The following is a 22,160-nucleotide window of genomic DNA, read 5'->3' on the forward strand; positions in this document are numbered from 1 at the left end:
TTTTTATTATGAATTGAAATTATTTTTGCAGAGGTAAATACTTATTTAGCTAGCCTGAATTATCAAGTGGTTCCAATATGAGGCTTGAAAAGTGGTGGGAAAAGAATATTATGTTACACCTATGTCTCCTCCTTTACAGCGCAGTCATGCTTTTAATGGTCTAGAGAGCAACGTTGCTGAGAAAGAAAATAAAAAATGGCTTATTTCAGCCAGAAATTAGCACCCATAATACCTATAACTTAGCTGTTTTGTCTTTGTTACAAGAACTCTAAGCATGGGAACAGACTTGTGTATCTCTTTCTTTCCATTTCCCATTCCCATCTTCCCTATTAACACTGCAAGATCGCCTATCCCACCAAGCCTTGTGTGAGCTGCTATAATGCTGTTCATTGACCTTTGTTCCTTCTATAAAGGCATATCATATGCATTGGTTTACTGCAACATTCTGTACTGTTAAATGGATTGACTGAGCACAGTCCTAGGACAGGATTTTGGAACACATGCACCCTATATTTTCCTCTCCAGGTGAGTTCCCGACATTGATCCTGTCTGGGCTTCCCCAACTATGTCTTTACATCTTTCAGCCTAAACCCTGAATATGTGTATATTTACTCTACATTCCTTTATTTTCTGAGGGTTAACTTTAGCAACAGTATATTCCGAGAACATTTGGGTAGAAACTGGGGAAGCATTTCCTTTTCTTTGATTTGTTTTTAATAATTTCTTCAACTGTCGTCCCTTTGGTTTTGCAGTGGCTCAGCCTTCCAGTGAAAACACTGGCTACTTAAAGTTTGTCCTTTCTTTTTCTTATCACTCTCCTCTCTATCTGGCCAGCACTACCAACTTTTTCCTTTCAAAAGACATAATGGGACCTGAAGACTGAGGAACAGAGAAACTATTATAGCAGAGATAAAACAATATTTAGTATTTCTCATTGGTTTCATCACTCTGTGGTTGGTGCACGCTCTGAATGTGCCTGATCCCTGCCCTCCAGACAGACGGAAAGGCTCCTGATGGTCTAACTTGAATGTAGACAATGTTAGAAACAATATTCTTCTCAAAAGAGTAAATCCTTCTGAGATCCTAATGCTAAGATGGTGATTAAAGAAGTGATCTTACATCTGACCTCACCTGAAAAGACAGGAAAAAATGTACAAATCCCACTATGAGGCACACAATTGGACTCTGAGGTAAGTCTCCTATTTCCCATCCTATCCAGCTTCCATGTGTTATAGTTATCCTACTAAACCACTTCTCTTCTCTTCTTTGCTTCTGTCTCAAACTCCTCTTCACACTCTTCCCTGTTCCTCTACAGCCCATTTCCCAGTCCAATCCCCTTGGCCTCTATTCACACATACAAACTATACTACCATGCACACCAAAAAGAAGAGTGCCTGTGGTCCAGCACTCACATTCCCTAGCTCTACGTTACAAGATGTTGAATGCAACTGGAAAAAAATATGGTCACCTGCTGTGAAAGGCTGATCTAGAAAGGACTCCTTGACTTGAAGCACACTGTTCTATTATTTGTGAAATATGATTACATCTGCCTTTTATCTTTCATCTTGTTACTCAGTGATAACTGACTGCTCAAGGCTGGCACTCAGTTGTAATTATTCCCCTGGTGAAAACATAGCAACATGCTCTGCAGTTGCTCTCACATATCTGCATGCAGCATCTGTAACACATCACCCTTCAGCAAACAGCTATTCCTTCCTCATTCCCCCCCTAAATTAACTGTACAAATTAGTAGGCGACATTTCTCCAAAAAAACCTTAACAGAGGTAGAGACCATCAATGTCCCTACAGATTACACTGAATGTTTCACAATACATTAAAATAACTCATATTCAAGGTCTGCTAACAAAGGGGCTGCCCTGCTGCTGTCTCTTGTGGCACCTGGAGATTTCCATTCACCTGTTTAGCCAATTCATTTTAGAGAATTAAGCATCTGGTAACTTCTTGAATGCTATGTCCATAAAGCTGCCAGGTACAAGCTGAAATAACCACCAGTAAGTCACCAGTGAGTAGAAACTCTCAGCTAGGTTGTTAATGTACTAATAAATATGTAAGGAGCTCCACTCAGTGGCAAGAGAATGTATTTCCAACTATGATATCATAACATGAGAAGAAAGGAGTCTTTGGAAATGTAAATATGTATACTAAACACCCTCTACTTAATTCAATCTCTGCGTGATTTATTTTAATCAAACCACTAGAATCATGACCTTTCACTAGGATAGCTTTATTCATCATCAGCAACATTTCTGAGAAAATTCAATCACCGGCTGTGGAAAGATGTTGCTTAATCAAGCAGACACTCTGAATTATAAATGTTAAGTAAAAGAGAGTCTTGCCCAGATGCTTTATAACCTATGATTGGCATACTTGTTATTCCATGCAGTAATGGGCTGAATTACTCTGTATGATTACAGGGCCTTGATTACTTCTTGACAAGCTGGGGTTGACGAATATTTATTTAACACTACAGGACAGTTATTTGGACAATAAACAGACAAATATGAAACTTTGAATAAAAAGGTTTTAATGACGTTTCTTTTCTTTGTAGCATTATTGGAATCTGATACATATCACCTTGGCTAAAACAATAAAACTCAGTATTTTTATTTTAAGCTTGCTAGGCTTTCATTTGTAAGTAACTACTTTTTCTATCTTCCCTTCTTTTTCTTGTACCTTCTCTAGACTTCTTGAAAAACTGAGGCCTGTTTCACAGTTCCTACCCTCTCTAACAATCTCTGTACTAAAAGTAGTCTAGCCTGAGTGCACAGAATTAGGGTATTTCTAAATCAAACATTCTCAAACTGAGGGGAATAAACATATTTAAACAGAGATGTTACTAGGGAGCTAAAAGGAGGGCGGGGGAAATGCCAGAGGAGTTATGGCTAGGGCCAAAGGCTGTCAGGCTCCAACAGAAGAAACCAACAGCGCTGAACACAAGCAGAGGAAGCACATCTGATAGAAATGACCACATTAGAATGTTGCTCCTCAGCAAGAGCTCGCTGACAATGCTGGATCAGTTCAGCATCTCCTTTTGCTCCCGCTCTGTGTGTATTTGGCCCCTTCCCTTGCCATCCATGCTCTTGCTTCTGTCTGAAACACTTCCTCCTGAACACACTGATCTTTCCACTTGCAGTGGCTCCACAACAAAGTGCTGCTTCTTCCCCAACTGCAAACGTGCTTCATGATGGTATTTCCCCTCCCCCTGCTCAGTTTAAGAAATGCTGCATTAGAGATTTCTAGCTGGAGTTGGGATAGAGACGCAGAATGTACCCTGGAATGTAGCAGGAAAAAAGTCTGAGACCACTGCTAAACAAACTGGCTGACTGAATTAGGCATGATATATCCTGAGTTAGGCCTAGGACAAACTTCGGAGACTTTTGATTACTATGGTCTCTGTTGGTATTAAAGACTTATGGAAAAATGTAGCTAGCTTTATTTTCAGTATTATTTCTGTATGTCCTTAGTCATATTTCCCAAAGATAATAAAGGTCCCCCCTGCAATGCAGAATTGCAGTTTAAGAAGTCATATCCTTCTGTATCCCACTTAACTCTAGACTCTAAGGGCCTATTTCCTATACTTCTTGTCAGCCATGTGGCTGTACTATTACTGTACATAGGAATGGAAACACCTTCAGTGTGGAAGGCAAAAATCAGTTTCTGGAAGCCCCTGCCTGGTACAGAGCAGGGGAGCTAGCGGGTGGGAAATGAGGCCAGAGAGGCTGTGGCTGGGGCCAGCAGGGAAGTGTCAGGCTCTAACTGGGAATCAATCAAGTACCTATTGCTGGAAGCAGATATGGGCACCGTGTGGGATCACATAATCATCTACATGCTTGTACTAAATCCACCTACCAGCAGATTTATAACTTCTATAAAACTGGGCAGTAGCTGATAACAACCAATACACAGGTTTCTACCCAGTACAATTATTTTCCTCAGGATGAAACACAGCAGTAAGCAGCATGATGCCTAAAGTCTGCCTAGGTCCCACAGTAGGTATCAAAGTCCCGTTTTAAGGATCTGGCTTTAGTGACACCCATCATGTTCCTTACTAGAATTTTCATGTTCCTGCAGCATATCAAAAACTTAATTCGTAATACTACCCTATAGTTTTGCTGGGACTAGTGGGATTTTTAGTATGTCTAGATTTTACAGGTTTCACACCTCCATGATTTTTCTACTTTTCTGATTTTCAGCTACTTACTAGCAAATTGGAAATATTTTTGCTTTTCTCTGCCTGTTATAGATTTTGTGTCTTCCTAAGTGAATGTCATATTGTTGCTTTGTGCAGGTGGAAAGTCATGCTCCAATTTAACAGAAGACAAAATCAATCAAAGCTACAAAATCATTAAAAATAAACTTCCCTAAACACAATCTTCCCTTTCTTTCCCTTCCTCAATACTGAATTTTAAATAGGTAATTTAAATTTAATACTAAGTTTTTATCTTTACTGACCCTTAGGGGTTTTTTTCCCACTCAAAAGGTTGATAACATCAGTTACCAGAACAGTTTTTTGAAATGTAAACCCAAGCAGCATTTCTAACTAGGAGACATAATCCTATGTTTAGATTAGCTTTTGAAAAATGTAAATGTAATAGTAATAAATCTTTTGTTTAGTCCTGTTCTAAATATAAGCTTAGATAAGGGATCTCCGTCTATCTTTCCCCCTAGTTTCTGCCCCACTCCTATAAATGTACTATTTGGTGTGCAATGGCTCTACTGAGAATCAAAACAGACATACAGTTAGGAACAAAGAAAAAAAATGACAAGGAATAGGACAAATAGAGGACATAGACGTAAGGTTTAGAACACTAAGATTAATATACCGTGACATTTTGGAAACACTGCTGTAATATAAAGTATAATAAAACTGCATTTGACTTTTGCACTCTGAAGTTTTAGCCACTCTACTGAATAAAACCATTCTATACATTAATCTCTCAACATATTCCTAAGGATGTGATAAAATACAGAAAATTCCTCAGTCACCAACAGTTTTATCAAGAGAAACACGTTTTGGTAATTCTATTTAAATATGAATTTTAATGTTAATATAAAAGCTTTCAGAGATGCATTTGAATTCCCCATTATTACAATTTGTTGTCTGAGACTGGATAGATTCAGCTACAGGCCTGTGTCAATGCATGGTGAGAGACTGGTATCACTGTTAGGAAAAAATCCAGAAAACCCCAAGGATGCTGAAAAGCTTTATGTGGGTAGGCTGTGTCTGCGTGTGGAAAAACTGGAAATGTCAGGTAGAGCAGTAGTATGCATGAAAATGTGTCATTAAATTACAAAATCATTAGGAGTTACTTTTGAGAACTCTGGGATGATAAATGAAATACCAGGTCAGAAACTGAAATATGGTGCCTATCCTTTACAGAAAAGCTGTGGAAGACTCATCTTAAAACTTCAATTGCCTGTTAATGACTTAAACGCTTTTCCTAGTTGTAAGACTTGAAAAAGCAGATGAGTAACTATCAATCATTCTGATTTTTTAGCCTGTTGAAAGAAGAGAAACACCGCTTCCCTAATTTTTAAGTAAGGCTGTCGACCCATCTTCAAATGGCATCTTCAGATGCTTCCGAGGGCAAGCCCAGACACTACCGCCAGCTTGGCTCCCTGGTCTTTCATGCCAGCCCAGGTGGGTGCTGCTATGTGCCCCGAGACCCCTCCGTCCCCTTCAGTCTGCCCTCCCACCGCCTCCCCGGCTGGAAAGGCTTGTCGGGTCCTGCAGCGAGCCATGAGGGGAGCTGGCCCTCCAGAAGAAACCGCTTCCTTCTGGTAGGCCTGCTTTGCTGCTGGTTTAGGAGCCCGAAGAGCGCAAGAGGAGCACCACAGGGGCACAAGAAGCGACTGGAAGGAGCCGGGCACGGGGCGGCGGGCAGGGCCGGGTCTATGTCAGCCCCCAGCGACTGACAGGCAAGGGCAGGGCCGGGGCGTGCTGGGAGCTGCCCTAGCAGAGCTGCTGGTCAAACCCACGCAGCACGGAGGAGCCTCGGGCCCTGCCCTGGGGTCAGCGAAGTATTACTCCTTCGGGAACCGGGCGGAGGGGAGAGCGCCGGCGGTGGCAGAGCCCCTCAGGGCTGACGAGGAGCTGCGCACGGCCAGCGGCCCGGAGGCCGCCGGACACAACGCGCGCAGGCTCGGCTCGGCTCGGCTCGGCTCGGCTCGGCAGCGGGGCGGGGCGGGGCGCCACCGCCCCTCGGTGGCGCCGCGGGAACGAAGCGCCCCCACCGGCCCGCCTCCCCTCAGGGATCACGACCATCCCGCCGTGCGCCTGCGCCTAGCCGCGCTTCCGGCTGCGCCCCCGCCGGCTGACGCGACTTCCGCTCCGAAGCGTTTCCGTGCCGTCATTTCCCCTCCCGCCGCCGCCGCCGCGACCGCCGCTTCCTGCCCGGCCGGAGGGGACTCGTGTCCCTTCCCAGGCTCCGTCCGCGCCCCCCGCCGCTGCCCCGCGCCCCCGCTCCCCCCCGCGCCGCCTCCGGGGCCGCCGCCATGGCCATGAGGCAGACCCCGCTGACGTGCTCCGGGCACACGCGGCCCGTGGTGGACCTGGCCTTCAGCGGCGTCACCCCCTACGGCTACTTTCTCATCAGCGCCTGCAAGGGTGAGCGGGGGCGGGCGGCGGCGACGGCCCCCCGTGTCGCCGGCCCCTTTGTTTCGGCCTGCCCGGCGGGGACGCCCTCGCCCCCGGGGGTGGGTGTGTGGGGAGGGGAGGGGAGGAAGGGGGGGTGGGCCGCGCCGGGCCTCGCCTCCGCCCCGCTGCTTGTAGGCCGCGCATCGCCTTCCTGAGGGGGTGTTGCTGGGCCGGGCGGCTGGTGCTGGTTGGGGCGGGGTGGCCCGTTCGTCCGGCGAAATGCTGGTGCTTGTAGGGTAATAGCGGCTTGCGGGGTTGCCGAATGGAAAAGGGAGCGGGCACTTGGGTTTTGTGGCTCTCAATTAGCGGGTTAGCCTGGGGGGTATCAAAGCCCGCGTTCGCCCAATTTGGATCCAAACTGTTGGGGGGGGGGGGGTGGGTGGGAAGCCTCGAAAAGATTCATTTCTAAAACTGCCCACTTCTACTGTCTGCGGGCATAGGCTGTAGATTTTAAAGTGAGCTCCCGTTTAACCACGGCAGCTGCCTTGCAGGACGTAGAATGATGACGTCCACCTCCTTTCCCGTGAGAACTGTCTTTCATTATGTGAACAGCATTTCCCCTTCATACACGTATATGTTAATCTTATGTGTCTATTCATAAGTTTAAAAGGACGTTCTTTTCTGCCTCGGAGTGCTTCCAATTCAGCTCTACATCTTCTTGTGTGAACAACTTTTTGATGGCCTCCCAGAAAAAATAATCGCAGGAAAGGCTTTCTATTTCTGTTTCATTTTTACAGCATCTCTGTATGTGTTTTAAACGTATCTGATTACAAACATGAGACTTATTTCTGCGTACTGTTAGTCTGATAATATTGTTCCAAAGTAAAAAACCAAACCTGTCCTGCCTGAAGAAAATTTCAGTAAAAATAAAACCTAAACGAAGTGCTCCTTTCTATTTCCCTTCTACCTTAACACAAACCTAAAGAAAACTTTTATCGTATTTGGTGTGGTATTTTAATGTCTGTACAGTTTTAGATGCATGCAGCAAGTACAGCTGCATATCTGAGCCTTTCAGCTAAACTCTTTTACAAAGAATAGTTTCATAAAGTGTGTGGCATTTCCACGTGCTGGTGCAAGGGAATCTTTTTTAAAAACAGCTTCCTTTTTTTATCATGTTACCTAAATACTGGTTTTGTTTTTGTCAAGATGGTAAGCCTATGCTGCGTCAGGGTGACACAGGAGACTGGATTGGCACGTTTCTAGGTCATAAAGGTGCTGTTTGGGGTGCCACTTTGAACACGGATGCCACTAAAGCAGCTACAGCAGCAGCAGATTTTACCGCGTAAGTGATTAACTGTCTTTGAAGTCTGTATTTTGATTTTACTCTATAGTGCTCCTTGGTGACACGTAGCTGTAGTAAGTTGCTGATTAATTTGTTTTTCTTTAGTAATTGTTAGCTTATGGCCAGCCAAATTAAAACCTAGACTTTTAGGTTCTTGAAAGCAGCTACAGTTAATTCCATCATGATGAAAAACTGTGATTGCTTCTTGATAGATACATGTAATTACCGTACTGGTTTGCTAGAATAACATTTCTTTGCAGCTCTAATCTCTGGCACTGTAGTTATAGCAGACTTGAAAAAGTGATTTTTATTTTGCTTCTAGCAGTTAGCCTCTTTTTCTTACAAGAACACTCTTGTGAAAATTCTAGTGAATTATTTCTTTGATGTTTTTTGTTGTTCGTTTGTGCTGTTTGCAGCATATGTTAAATATTCAGCAAGTTGAGTCCTGTTAGTAGAGGGCAATCTCTATTAATAAAGTTGTGGAGAAGAACTGCCTTTGTCTTAAAACTAAAATGCTAATTAGTCTGTGTTATCCTGAAGAAAAGAATAAAGGAAAATGGTGAGGGAGTACAAAAAAAGCTTTAGTAAAAACATATAAAGTGTTCTCATTAACTAACTGGGTTATGTAGCATTTATGATAAAATGTTATCATGGTGTCAGGAAAGATTGCTTACAAAATAATCTGACTGTCAGGTTGATTTGTCCTGGTGCTACTAAAATAAAAATGTTTTCTCTTGCCGTTTAGCAAAGTGTGGGATGCTGTGTCAGGTGATGAACTAATCACATTGGCTCACAAACACATTGTCAAAAGTGTGGATTTTACACAGGTATGAAAAACTGTTATACCTTATGCACTAGGGAAGTAAGCTCTTGAGTTCATGTTTTGCTATTAGTTACTTTTCTACTTTTTACTTGTGTGTCTTAACAGGCAAATAATCTAGCATACCACTTCTAGTTTTTAAGATTGTAGCTTAAATGTAGTAAGTGTGTTAGAGGCTATCTGAGAGAAAGAACTGTTATTTTAAGACTCACAGATGAAGGCTGGTATTTTGATTCAAAATAGAGTTGACCCTTTATAACTTCTGTTTCAGGATAGCAATTATCTGTTAACAGGTGGACAAGATAAACTATTGCGTATCTACGACTTGAGCAAGCCAGAAGCAGGTGAGTCTGCTTTGAGAACTGATTCTTGTTTCTTGGAGTTAAATAAAAGGTCTGAAATTAAAAGCTACTTTCTGTTATGAATCACGAAAGACAAAGTTGAGGATTGTTTTACAAATGTAGTGTCTATAACCTTTTGCTATAGTAAGATTATCTGTATGTTTTAAGTTTACCCTTTTACAAGTGAATTGGAGTTTATCTATAATGGACTTGAAGGATAGCATGTTTCAGTTCAATGCAGACTCATTAGAAATAGGTCTAATTAATTAAAATTTAGTCATCTGAAAGAAAAGAGACTCCACATATTTAAGTGTGTTTAAATTCATGTTGATGCTGGACTACTGATGATTGATATGAAGCTAGACAACCTTTATGTTAAACTAGTGAGGCTTTTTAAATTTAGGCAATCAGATACTCAGCCTGTTCCTGGAATAAGGTCTACAAATAAAGTTTTAAGTGCTTGAAGTAATTTTACAGCTGCTAGTAAATGGAAATTCATATAGCTTAAGAAAGCTCCCAAACTGCTGCATGACATTATTTCATTTTCTTACAAGTATTAAAATATTTGGCTTTATTTTAAGAACCTGATGTTGTCAGTGGACATACTTCCGGCATTAAAAAGGCTTTATGGAGCAGTGATGACAAACAGATTCTTTCAGCTGATGATAAAACTGTCCGGTAAGAAAAAATAACTTTGAATTTTCGAAGAAGCTCGCTTTATTTATTGTCATAATCTACGTGAGAAGATATGTTTTTTGGTAAAGGATACGAGTAACACAGGTTATTAGATCCTGGATTATTATAGCTGCATGCCTAATACAGTTCTTATCTGCTGTTAGAGACAAAACTTTTGTAATAATTCTAATTTACTTCATAAACATGTCCTCCCTGATAAGACAAGGTGGTCTTTGAGAACTGCATAGTAGAATAAATTTATGCCTTTTGTAATCCTAGAGAAGATGAATTTGTAGATGAGGTCTTGTGCATACACATTGTGCTGAGGTATTGCTGTCTTGTCATCTGTGATACAGCCTTGAAAGATGCACAAGGCATGGACTAGCCAGGCATTGGGTTAAAAGACTTCTGGAAACAGTGCACTGTTGATAGACATAGCCTTCTTTCTCTGCCATGCTGATCAGTTGAGTCGGCTTTAGTGTTTTTATAACATGGCTCATCCTGTCACAGTTAAGTGTTTTGTTTACTTTATGCCCAATTGGTAGGAGATGTGCTGAAACCTAGAGAAACCCGACTGCTGGGGAGATGAATTGACAAAGACCCTTCTTCAAACTATGCTGTCCAGAAAAGATGAGAGATGTGCCTAACTGCTTCCTCAGCTTTCTGGCTGATATGACCAGTGTTATCTCATGTCTAGCTGTCTCGCCATTCTTATATTAATGGCACAAAGGAGAGAGAAATAGAATGGTCTTTTCTGCTTTGTGGAAGGGATGATGGGAGGGTAAAGTCACTGGTGCAATTTCCCTGTAGTCTCCTTTTCAGCTCCAGTTCTCTTCAGTTTCCTAGTGTTCAAGATAGGCAAGAGCCTAGTCTTGTTTGTTTTTCTCTGAATTGTAGGAATGGAAATGTAGCAGTCATCTAATGAATGAAGATTCTTACTTGTCATAGCAGAACAATTTCATTTCTTTTCTGTTTAGATAGCTCTTGCACCCCTAGATGGAAAACAATATTATCTTAAATGAATCTCTGTTCTTTATAAATTGGCATTAGTACCTCTGCCCTGTGAGGTAAAAAGGCAGAATGGAATCTTCAAGCCTTGCTTCTAGAAAGCTCTGTTGCTCAGGAGACTTACAACAAGATTTTTAACCTCTAAGAGAATCCTTGAGTAGTTAAATGGTACGTGTACCGTTTAATGTTGTTGCATTAAGCTTCAAAAGTAGCAGTATTTTAAAGTAAGTGTGTCTTAAAACTTTGCCCAGGTGAGAATGAAGACAAGGATGCCACTGAAAACCCAAAGTACCTATGGAATCAAACCACATTCTTTTTTAGGTGGCTTTTTTGATTCAAAGCTTGCCGTGGATGGGAGGTGAAAATTGTTTGATTTGCTGAAGTAATTTGAGAGGTTTTTTTCCTTTTTGTTTCCTCTTAAGCCTCTGGGACCGGAGTACCATGACCGAAGTGAAGGCACTAAACGTTGCAATGTCAGTGAGCAGCATGGAGTATGTTCCAGAAGGACAGATACTTGTGATAACTTATGGGAAGACTATTGCTTTTCATAGTGCAGAAACGTGAGTCCAAATGACAGAATTTTCATGGGCTTGGTTGTGGGTAAAAACTGACTGTACAAGGCCAAAATCACCAAGTTGTCAGAATTGGCATTAGTGGGTGGACATCTTTGCTTGCCATCTTGTCAGAGGCAGAGTGTAGAATGACTACCCTCTTCTAAAATAATGAACCCTGTCTATAAGATACTAGACTGTAAAGGTTCGGTGCCATTTTCTTATTTCTCACTAATGGTAATTGTGGTTGAATAAGTTTCGGCCAGGGTTCAGTTCAGTGCTTTTCAGAGAACTGATTATTTATACATATCTATGATGTCTTAAGAAAGCAAGTTACACACTTAAACATATTCCAGAAAGTATTTCTGAATGTGTGAGCTTTTGTTTTGCTTATTCTGAACTAGTTTCTAACTTGATGAGTGTGATTTGCAAGTATTAAAACTTGTTTCAGAAACTGTGTGTGGGTGTATTCTATCTTAAAAGCAGTTGTAATTAGTAGAATCACAGTTTCCTTGCTCTCAGGATTTTTTTTTTAATGAACTTTGTTAACAAACTTTTCTCCTCAGTCTAGAGCAGATTAAATCATTTGAAGCACCTGCTACAATCAATTCTGCATCACTTCACCCTGCGAAGGAATGTTTGGTTGCAGGTGGTGAAGATTTTAAACTCTATAAATATGACTATAATACAGGAGAAGAATTAGGTATGTTTGTCTTCCATAATCAAAAATGAGTTCTGAAATAGGTATTAGATTAATGAAATGACTAATGAAACTGTTGTACTCAAATAAGGTCTTAGCACAGCATGCTATGCAAGAAGATGAAAAGGTATATTATCAGTTAAGCTTTTTTTCCTATCTCAGTATACCTGTTACTCTTCTAGACCTAATTAAAGCCTCCATCAAACAGCTCTTTGCACCTATTTAAAAAAAAGTTGTAATTCTGCAATACAGTAGCAAGCTGTATGTTAACTTGTGTCATACTATAGCATTTATTAGATATGTCTAATGAGTTGCAGCTACTTGCTTTTATGAAAAATGCGATATGTTTGTGTTCTTGTTAACATTGGCCAAATGTATTTAAAAAAAAAATTTATTTCTAAGTTTGTTCGTTGATCCTGTCCTTGTTTAAAATTGTGTGTGTGTGGACCAAGAGGTTGAAGGAACAGAGCATGTGTACTCTGTGCTACTGGCTTGCTTTGTAGTTTTGCCTAGAATAAACACACACCTGTTTTCTTGCAGTTAATAAAACATTAGTATCTTACCTAAACTAGAGATTGCTGAGATACAATTAATAGAAGCTTTGTTTTGCATCAGAAGTTAAGTACTGGGAAAGTGCCCCCCCCGCCCCCGTATTTTTTTTTCCCTCTTCTGATCAGTTTTTACTTATTAATTTCAGTTGTTGGCTGAAATTTGAAATTAATGGTCTTCATATGTTCTCTTATAGAATCTTACAAAGGACACTTTGGTCCAATTCACTGTGTGAGATTTAGCCCTGATGGAGAGTTATATGCAAGTGGCTCTGAGGATGGTACACTAAGGCTGTGGCAGACAACAGTAGGGAAAACCTATGGTCTTTGGAAGTGTGTAGTTCCTGGTAAGTGTATGCTTGTTCCTGGTGAAACTTGGCTGCTCCATGTGCACTTTTTAAGTAATATCTGTCTAAAGTGATAAACATCATCGAATTTCATATAGTAACTGTACTGTCTTCTGAGGTTTCTTTATCCACTCAAATCTGTTAGATTTAAGGATTTACTTTTGTAGCTTGTCATTTAAGCAATTAACTTCAAACCTGTAAGCTTATTGCATATAGACACTTTGTGGATATTTAAGCAACTAGTCTGATGTATTTTTATGTTGAAAAGCAAGAAACATACCTCTTTTATAAGTCTGAAAGAGATAAGAATCTCTAGAAAGAAGTGTAGATGGTAGTTCTATCTTATTATACTTTGGTTCTCTAAACAGGGAGGGGGGGAAGCAATGTCTAGAAAACTGCAAGCGAGTATTCATTAATGGAATTGCTTACCCAACTGTTTCTCCTCAACACTAAATTAAGTGGAAGATTTTATTTTTTTGATTAAGGTGGGTGGGGGAACTGAAGGTATTGACTTTTTTTCTCCCTTCTCTCTACAGAAGAGGAGAATGCAGAAGCAGCAAAAGCAAGGACCACCCTTCCAGGAACTGCAGAGGAAGAAATAGGTAATGCACTGAAGTGCCAGCTTCACCTCAGCTAAGTGTTAAAAGATTAGTCAAGATGGTAGCAGTCTTTAGTATGGAAGAGGTAGTTTTCCCCAAGCACCTTCTGGCAGTTTTCGCTCTTCTCAAGATCTTTGAATGCATTTTCCTGAAAATGACCATGTGGCAAGTGTCAGACTAGTGACTAGAGCTGTGCAGACTGAACAGATGGGGTAGCATAACTGTATCAGGTTAAATGGGAAAACAAACTGAGCTGGTCTTTAAGCAATCCCTGGAACATTTCTTTGGTTTATATATCTCAGGTGAAGTTAAATAATACCCTTTTTATTTCATTGCAGAAGATCTTGCCTCTGAAAACTCAGATTCAGTGTACAGCTCAACTCCTGAAGTTAAGGCCTGATTATTGCAACTGTTATGCGACATGTGGACATACGAGACTAAATCAAGTGAACAGTGATGAACAGCAGCCTTCCAGAGTGTGCTCTCTACATAAGGCAAAGATGGGCAGTAATTGATGAGAATGCGGTGGAACTGGCTAGGTGTTGTCTGTAAGAGAACTGAGCATCCAAATAATAAAAAAAAAAGACAAGTAGTAGAGTTTTGCTATCTTTTTAGCGTAACTGCCTACTGTCTTTTCAAAGAAGTGTGCAAGCCAAGATCCAGTCTCTCCAATTTCAATTAGACTCATTGTAGTGTGTTTTCTTTATTATGGAGAAGAGATACAATGGCTTTTACCCATTATTTTTTTTCTTGAAAGTTGGAAAATTTGGCTTTAGTTCAAAAGAAGGGATTACGTACTTCCAGTATTTGGTTCGGGTTTTGTTTCATTGTATGCTGCTTCTGAATGTTTAACTGTTTTCAGTTGTTTAAATAAAATGCCTCTCAAAACTCGTATCTTACTGTTCAGCGTTGGATTTGTGGAATGGAAAAGCAACCAAGTTAATAACATAATCCTTTCTAGCATCTTGGTTTTGTACTATACAGAAGGAAAGCGGTAAGAATGGTTTGGCGTTGGTAGGGAGGGTGGCAAGTTCTTTGATCTGTAAGCTTTGTGTCTTTTTACTCTTTGAACGTAAACGTGAGTCTCTAAAATCAAAACCAGTGAAAACTAAATTAAACATGCTGCCTGAAATATTTGGTTGTACATGAAAATCTCAGAGGTTGGCTATGAATCTGTATAAAGCTTGGGTTTAGAGCTCCAGACTGGATAAAAAAAGCTACTCTTTCAAGGTTACAAATCATATTTTCTTCATTAAAGAAAATATTGCCATTCTTCCACTTGTCATTTCCTTTAATGTTATGCTTAAAGGTTTACATAATGCATTCTGTATGGAAAGGAGAAAGGTTATACAGAGGTACAGTTATTAATACACTTTTTTTCATATTCATCCTTACTGTCCTTTTGGATTTTTTTCTCAAGATTACAGTAATGCTATCATCTTAGAAAATTGAAGCTTAACATTTGAAAACTGGAGTATACATTGAAACATGGGCAATTCTGTCTGAATATAAGAAAATACTTTTCCATTCTGAAGGGCAGTCAAACACTGCAACAGGTAGCCTGGAAAGGTGAAGTCTTCATTCTTGAAGTTACTCAAAACCCAACTGACTGTGGTCCAAGGGACCCTGCTGTAGCTGAGCCTGCTTGGGCAGGTGGTTGGACTCAGGTGGTTGACAGTCCCTTCTAGCTTCAACTGTTGGGGTGGGGAAGTAAGAAAGAAAACAAGGAATGGTAACCATGAATCATGGTTTCTTAGTACAATACTAGCGTTAAGGATACGTTATTTCACAGACTTTATTCCAAAATTAGTTTTGCAGTTATCTGTTTCAATTTTACTCTAAAAACAAGCAAGTCGCAACCCTCTGATTTACAGCTGTTTCAGCCTTATCATTAATTCCATTAAGGCTTGAGGGCTCAAATCTAGTACTTCAGCCTAGAAGCTGTTCATTTCACAAGCTGAAGTATGAGTTTAAAACAAGAAACTCGCACACCTTACCCCATGGTGAAACATCTTGCAGGCTGTGGTCTTCATGCTGTATTTCAGGTGGGCTGTGTAGCGTCTCACAGAGATGTCTGGGATAGTGTCCTCAGATTTCAGAGCTGTGACCCTTTGCTGCTGTACGTGATGCTGCGGTTTCTTTGCTAGCGCTGGGCAAGCAGGGCTAAAGTTGCAAGATATTTCATCTAACTGAGAATATTAACAATGTTTAATACCTTTTTCATATGAGTTTGTGTCCACCTAACTCAGGAAAAAAGTAAAGGCTGTGCAATTGTCAGTGGCGTTGTTACCAGACTTGCCCTCTGTAGGTGCTACTAGAAGTTTTACAAGGTCGGTAAGTTTATACAGCCCGTTACGTACATGTGATGCTAGTTTCTACTTGAAGAGTCAACTCGAAGAAATCGGAAGTTGCCTGGACTCGCCATCATCAAGATGGCAGGTTCGGTGTATTTATGACAGAGGAACAGAATCTCCTGGCACCCCCCTCGCAGAAGGGCGGAGGTCTCACCCTGCGGGGGTTGAGGGATGGGGGTCGGCCTCGGCTGCCTCGTTACCGACAGCTCCGGTGCGGCGGGCTCGGCACACCGCGGCCCGGAGCAGGCCCGCCGAGCCCGCCCGCCGCCACCGCCGCCGCTTCCTGCCCGCGCGGGGCGGGACCGGCGAGGCCGAAGTCTGCCCGCCCCGCCGGCACGGGCAGCGAGCCGCCGGCGGCGCGGGCCATGGCGGGACGAAACCCGGGCACCGAGCTGGGTAAGGGGCGGCGGCCTACGGGGCGGGCCGTTAGCTGCGGAGCCGTGGCGCGAGGGGTTCCCGAGGCGGCAAACCGGGCAGCGCTGCTCGGGCAGCGCCGCCCGCCCTGGCAACGGGCGGGAAAGTGCCGGTGGGCGCCCGGGCGGGTGAGGCGCCGGGTGGCTCCCGGCCGCGGGGCCGGCCTCCCGCCCGCCCGCCCGCGCCGCTCCCCCACCCCCGGCTGACCCGCCGCGGTGCGTACGCGCCAGGCCGCTGCAAAACCGTGTTTTTCTGAAAAGCCGGAATAGATTCACGATTCCTTTAGGTCCTTTAACATACACTCCCGACATATTGTTCGGGCTGTCTTCAACCGGGAGGCCTGTGGGAGGCTTATTTTCCCTTTGGTGGTCGGGTTAAACAGAAGTTGAGGTTTGCCCATCGTGCGTGGCCTCGGCCTGAGAGGGCCCGAGCAGGGCGACAGCTCGCAGGCCGGCGGCGCGGCGGGACTCGGCAGCCCCAGCCCTGTCACGGAGCGGGGCCCGGTCCCCTCTTGTGCACCTTTCTGGTTCTCACAGAGTAAATCTCCCCCCCTCCTTTCCCCCCAAGAGGTTCACACCATTTCTTACTAGTTGGATTCCGATTTGTAAACTCAGGACTTTACTTGTCCTTATCGTTCTCCTTGTTGCTTGCTCTCTGAAGACTGATAAGGATTTTCCAGGTGGTCTCCAGGCCTGAAAGGTGGCTGTGCCTCAGGTAAGGCAGAGAGCAGCCAAGAAGGTGTTCCTCTTCTGCTGATTGCTGGGGGTGGGGATGGCAAAATGGCTACAGCTTTCTGACTTCTTCACCCAGCAGACCCCAACTGCAGTGGCAGAATGAATTCAGGTGATTACCCTTCCTACAGTCTGCCTCTAAGGTGTGATAATTAGGTCAATAGGAGTAGACGGACAATTAAGTGGAGGAGATACAGGGGTGGTGTCACGGAAGTTGGGAAGCAAAGGACAGCTGGTGTGGAACAGGGAGATCTCAAAGTTAGCATGAGCAGAGTTCAGGAGGCCACGCTCCTGTCTTTAGCACGAGTGTGGGCATTTTTACAGAGCTAATGTGCAGTTTAAATGATTAGCCTGTGGGCAACTGAAAGTTGACTCATTCTCTGAAATGACCGACATGTAACTCCTAAAATTTGGCACTCAAGTTGCTCTCTGATGTGCTTATCTGTGGACTGCTCACAGGGACAGGTGAGTTTCAACTGTAGCCGTCTGAACAGCATCTTTTTGCCGAAACAAACATGTTAATAATATAGTGGCAAAACTAGAGTGGCTGTTAGAAATAAAGCTAGCATGGAAGTTTGCAAATGCACTCCAGTTACTTTAAATGAGGTGTGTGGTTTTTCTTACTGTCAATTTAATCTTACCATTAATTGTCAGCATGTGTGGGGAGTCCACAACCTTTGAATGTGAAGTCAGTTCAGTTCCTATCAGTCATCCTCTGACAGACAGGCTTACGTGTAAGGAAGGCCATGCTGCTGAGTGGCAAATTATTGGAAGAGACAGGCAACCTCACTAACATTTGGCTGGATCTTGCTGCGCAACCATAGTCAAAGGAAAATTATTCAATGTGCAGCTGACCAGCACAACATAATCATTGTTTTTTTGCACCCACTGAAACAATCTTTGAGTATGTTCCAAATATTTTCTATGACTCTTTTTCCTCCCGTAAGTAGCCCTCCCCTGCCGGAGGGGCAGAGTCAACTAATGCTCAAAATTATTGATGGAGAGCACAGAGGGATGCATGTCTTCAGGATTGCACCATGTGGCCTCTTCCAACTGCAGCTGATTTACCTGGAAGGGCCACTGCCCTCAGCTTATCTGCAGGTACTTGTTGCCATCCTTTCCCACTGACCTTTGTTTAAATCAGTTGTGGTCAAAATGAGCTGGATTAACTGTGCAGGGCAGGCATAGTAGGGGAATGGTGTGGCCACGACCATATTTGTATTAAGCAGCAGCATACCCTCTGTGGCTGTTTCTAACAGCTGCCTTACGCTGGCTGCTTTAAAGGGAGGACTGAATCTCCCTGCCATTTTTTCCCACTAAATACACATCTGAAATACTTCAAGTGCCATATTTAAGTCAGTTGCTGCATCTTAGCTGGGAGCAGTACTCAAAAAGGACGTTAAACCCTTGCCTTTATCTTTCATGGTCGCTAACAGCACACACTGCTTCTGTGACTTAGGTACTTTGGCTTTTGAAGGTTTTGCCAGCTTGTGCCAGCAGCTTTAACAGTAATTCAGATTATTTGCCCTGTATCTCACAGAGCATTCTGTAGGATTACTGTTTTCTAACAGGGACACCTAGTGGTAAAATATATTTTACTTAAAAATATATTATTTGCGTCCTTTTTCCCTATTTCTGTGCTTGCTACCTAATGTCATTATTTAAGGAGTAAATTTCTGATGCTACCATTAGAGAGCATCTATTTGTTTATCAATGACAAGCCAAACTCTTCTCAAATCATGGCATATAATGCTTTCCCATGTGATTTTTTTTTTTTTTTTTTTTTTGGTAAAATAAATACATTTTTGTAAAAGCCTTTAATTCATTCTGTCTGTCTTCCTTCTTATCACTGTTCCTTAGTAGAAGAACAAACTGTTTACTTGGAATAAAGAACAGGTACATGTAACACAGATAAAAGACACTGATTTGCATGAACTAGTCAGAGGGTCACTAGTCTAATACACTGATACATTTGCCATCAGAGAGTTGTGTAAAGAAGGTGGGTAAGGAATTTTACAAGCTTGTCATTCCACTGGGACTGTTTGCAGAGTCATTCTTGGGTATTAGGGTTCACCACACTGACTGCAGGGGCTGAAAGGAGTCTGCCTCTCCTGCTCTGCTCCTAAGGATGCTAGAGTATAATGGACCAGGTGCTTCAAGTTTTGTCACTTTTCAGAAAAGCATCAGATGCCACTTCACAAAAAAGTAGCAAAGCACATCAATGAGCATCTGTTTTGTAGTGTAAGCTAGTAGCATACTCCTTTGGTTTAACTGTGGGGATGCAGACGTCTGCCACATGGGTTTTCTGCTCCCTGCAGATGGAATTTTGATGCAACAACTTCAGAAGTCATGCAGAAAGACAGACGTTCAGTAACCTTGGGTAGACCCAGAAAATGGCAAGTAGGATGTTTAAAACCAGCAGATAACACAGTTGATAATACTCTGAGGCTGGTACCAAGTGCAGTAATGAAGGGGTCTAGCTTGGGACCCATCCTGTTTAACATTTTTTTTCAGTGACCTGGAAGAGGCGATGGACTGCTTGCTCATAAAGTTTGCAAATGCCAGTAAATTAGCCAGATCAGAGGGCATAAAGGGACACAAACCGGCTGAGGAAATGGGTCCACAGGAGCCCGGTGACGCTGAGCAGGGCCGGAGGCAGAGCCCCGCCGCGGGGAGGACGAGCCCCGGCGGCCACACGGGCTGGGGCCGGCCTGCCTGCCCGCCTGCCTGGGGAGCAGCTCTGCCGAAAGGCCCCGGGGCCTGGTGGGCAGCGAGCCGGGCACGGGCCAGCGGTGCCCTGGCAGCAGAGACGGCCGGCGGCCTCCCGGGACGTACCGACGGGGACGCGGCCGGCGGCTCCGCTCGCGGGAGGAGAGGGGTCGTCCCCTCTGCTCGGCGCTTCTGAGATCCGGCCTGGAAGACCGCGTCCGGCTCTGTTGCTCCCCAAGAGAAGGACGGATCGACCGTCGCGAGTTCAGCAGAGGGCCGCCACGACGGTCCGGGGCTGGAGCACCTGCCCCGTGAGGAGAGGCTGAGGGAGCTGGGCCGGTTCAGCCTGGAGAGCGGGTGGCTCCGGCGGTCCTAACAGCAGCCTGCTCAGCTGTACAGGGAGTGTATTAAGAAAGCAGAGGCAGGCTCTTCACAGCACTGCATGATGGGATGAAGCGAGACAACAGGCTTGTCTTGAAACAGAGAAGTTCGGATATAGGATATAGGAAAAACGTTTTCATGCCATGACAATCAGGTGGTGGGCAGGTTGCCCAGAGGCTGTGTAGTCTCCATCCTTGGGGACTCTCAAAACCCAACTGAATAAAGCCCTTAGCAGCCTGGTCTGAGCTCATAGCTGACCCTACTTTGCACAGGAGGTTGGACAAATGGCCTTCAGAGATCTTCCAACCCAAATTATTCTTAAATTATATGGCTTTTTACTTGTGTGTGTTTATGTATGTGTGTATATATATACACACGCGTATGTATTCTGAGTAATGAATAGTTACAGTTGTTTTGCGAAGTATGTTCTTGGATTCTAAAAAAAAAAGTAATCTATCTGTGTTGCTCAGCCCCTAGTTGAAGGGCCAGAAATACATTCATTATGTTTCAATTGATATTTTTAATTATAGTTGGTATTTCTGAGCCATTTACATGTGAGAGCTAGCCTGTTGGTAAGTGGCATTTAGATAATGAAGTGTTGCATCCCTTTTCAAGAAGGCATAATTCTGTTCTAATATATTAATAGCTGGTTTTAGCCTGTACTGTGGCTCTGTTTCTTCACTGTTCCTTTCTAATGCCTTTTGAATCTGCTGGATAATTTTAATCACATTTGAAGAACAGATAGATGTCTCAGAAGTAAGTCCCTGGGTGGAATGACCGAATTAGTCCCTCGGTTGAGGGTAATGCAGGCACAGCTCAGCAATTACATGACTTTTCATTACATCTTTTGGGGGGGGGCTTTATATATGTAACAACGCCATGTTTTACTCCATGGACCATAACAGGACAGCTGGGTTATTGGGGTGAGGAAAGGTCTCTGGAGCCAGGGAAGAAGAGAGGGAACAGCAGAGGACTTTGGAGCTGCAGGAAACCAAGCTCCTGTTGTTCTGCAGCTCACTTTCTGAGGAAAGGCTTGTTAGCGGTTTTCAAGGTGCTTTGGAGGATACCGTGATCCATTTCATGTGATCCATGGTCAACGTTGTGTGATTTCAGTAATGTCACAAGATAATAGAGCCCATTTCTACTTCAGGGCTCATGCCTTGGTGTTCTGCTTTGAGTATCTGAATGGTGATGACTTGGAGACTGAACGTCTCTCATGTAAGGAGGACCCATCTGAAAATAAAATAGGTTCATAGCAAGAGTCACTGTGGGAAAATAACTACAGCTTCTGTCTCTAAGAAACTGAATAACCCCCAAACCTTTAAACAGCTTACATACCATGACAACTGTAACAAGACCTGATCCTGAAGCCTTTTCTCTCTCTTCAGTGGCTTTGCTTGGCTATGCATGGCCAGCTGGGGTCAGCCTGTGTCCAGCTCATTTCTCCACTAAAGGTTCAGGGCACGGTTTCACTCGCTTCTCCAGAAATAACAGCTTTCATCACTTTTCTTACCCATTTTATCATGTGTTCGTGGTAAGAGCAGGAGCACACATGCTCTTTCTGGCACAGAGGACAAAATAAGCAGTTGGGGGGGCAGCTTCTTTTGGGGACAGTGCTGCCTTAAAATGCTTGTGAAACTACAGCCTCAGGCGTTCTTGAGCTTTCTGTTTCACCATCTGAAGGGATGCCATCTACACATCGGTTTTAAAGCTTCTGAAAAGCTTAGTCTGTTTTATGAGGAATGTGTTAGGTATCTTAGATATTTATGTAATTATACTAATGAAGTGGTTTTATTTATTGTTTTCTGAGGAAATGCTTGGTATTTTTGGATTCATGTTCTTCAAAGAGAGGAGATGAATTTCCTGTTAAGATTTCGAGTATGATTTTTTCAAATGTCTTCAGAGAAAAAAGTAAACTTGAGGAGTGATTACAGAATATTGGCTAATTAGCTATAGTGTAACTGCTTTAATTACTTTTATCCCTGAAGCCACATGACTGTGCAGATGACTAGCAGATGACTTATTTAAAAAAAAAAAAAAAA

At 43.1% G+C, this 22,160-nt stretch overlaps 2 protein-coding genes and 1 long non-coding RNA gene across 4 annotated transcripts in view; 2 read left to right on the forward strand and 1 right to left on the reverse strand.

Annotated features, from left to right (window-relative positions):
- The first annotated feature begins 6,373 nt into the window (after positions 1 to 6,373).
- On the forward strand, positions 6,374 to 14,423 carry LOC115352337 (serine/threonine kinase receptor associated protein). The gene is made up of 10 exons (XM_030040357.2): positions 6,374 to 6,628; positions 7,805 to 7,940; positions 8,686 to 8,767; positions 9,032 to 9,104; positions 9,683 to 9,779; positions 11,207 to 11,344; positions 11,902 to 12,038; positions 12,781 to 12,930; positions 13,467 to 13,532; positions 13,868 to 14,423. The coding sequence occupies exons 1-10, from the start codon at positions 6,517 to 6,519 to the stop codon at positions 13,927 to 13,929; spliced, it is 1,053 nt and encodes a 350-aa protein (XP_029896217.1). The 5' UTR covers positions 6,374 to 6,516; the 3' UTR covers positions 13,930 to 14,423.
- Positions 14,424 to 14,802: 379 nt separating this feature from the next.
- LOC115352339 lies at positions 14,803 to 16,099 on the reverse strand. The gene is made up of 2 exons (XR_003927103.2): positions 15,527 to 16,099; positions 14,803 to 15,223 (listed from the first exon to the last, which is right to left on the reverse strand). It is a non-coding gene; the product is annotated as an uncharacterized LOC115352339 (long non-coding RNA).
- Positions 16,100 to 16,140: 41 nt separating this feature from the next.
- Positions 16,141 to 22,160, forward strand: part of DERA (deoxyribose-phosphate aldolase) — a 57,173-nt gene continuing 51,153 nt past the window's right edge. The window contains exon 1 of one of the 2 annotated variants that reach the window (XM_030040358.2): positions 16,141 to 16,279. In XM_030040358.2, the coding sequence (XP_029896218.1) occupies positions 16,249 to 16,279 (31 nt within the window). In that variant the 5' untranslated portion in view covers positions 16,141 to 16,248. Of the gene's footprint in view, positions 16,280 to 17,033; positions 17,141 to 22,160 lie in introns of those variants that run through there. The other variant, XM_030040360.2, reaches the window with a different exon arrangement.

The sequence above is a fragment of the Aquila chrysaetos genome, chromosome 17 (assembly GCF_900496995.4).
Source record: "Aquila chrysaetos chrysaetos chromosome 17, bAquChr1.4, whole genome shotgun sequence".
Taxonomy (NCBI): domain Eukaryota; kingdom Metazoa; phylum Chordata; class Aves; order Accipitriformes; family Accipitridae; genus Aquila; species Aquila chrysaetos.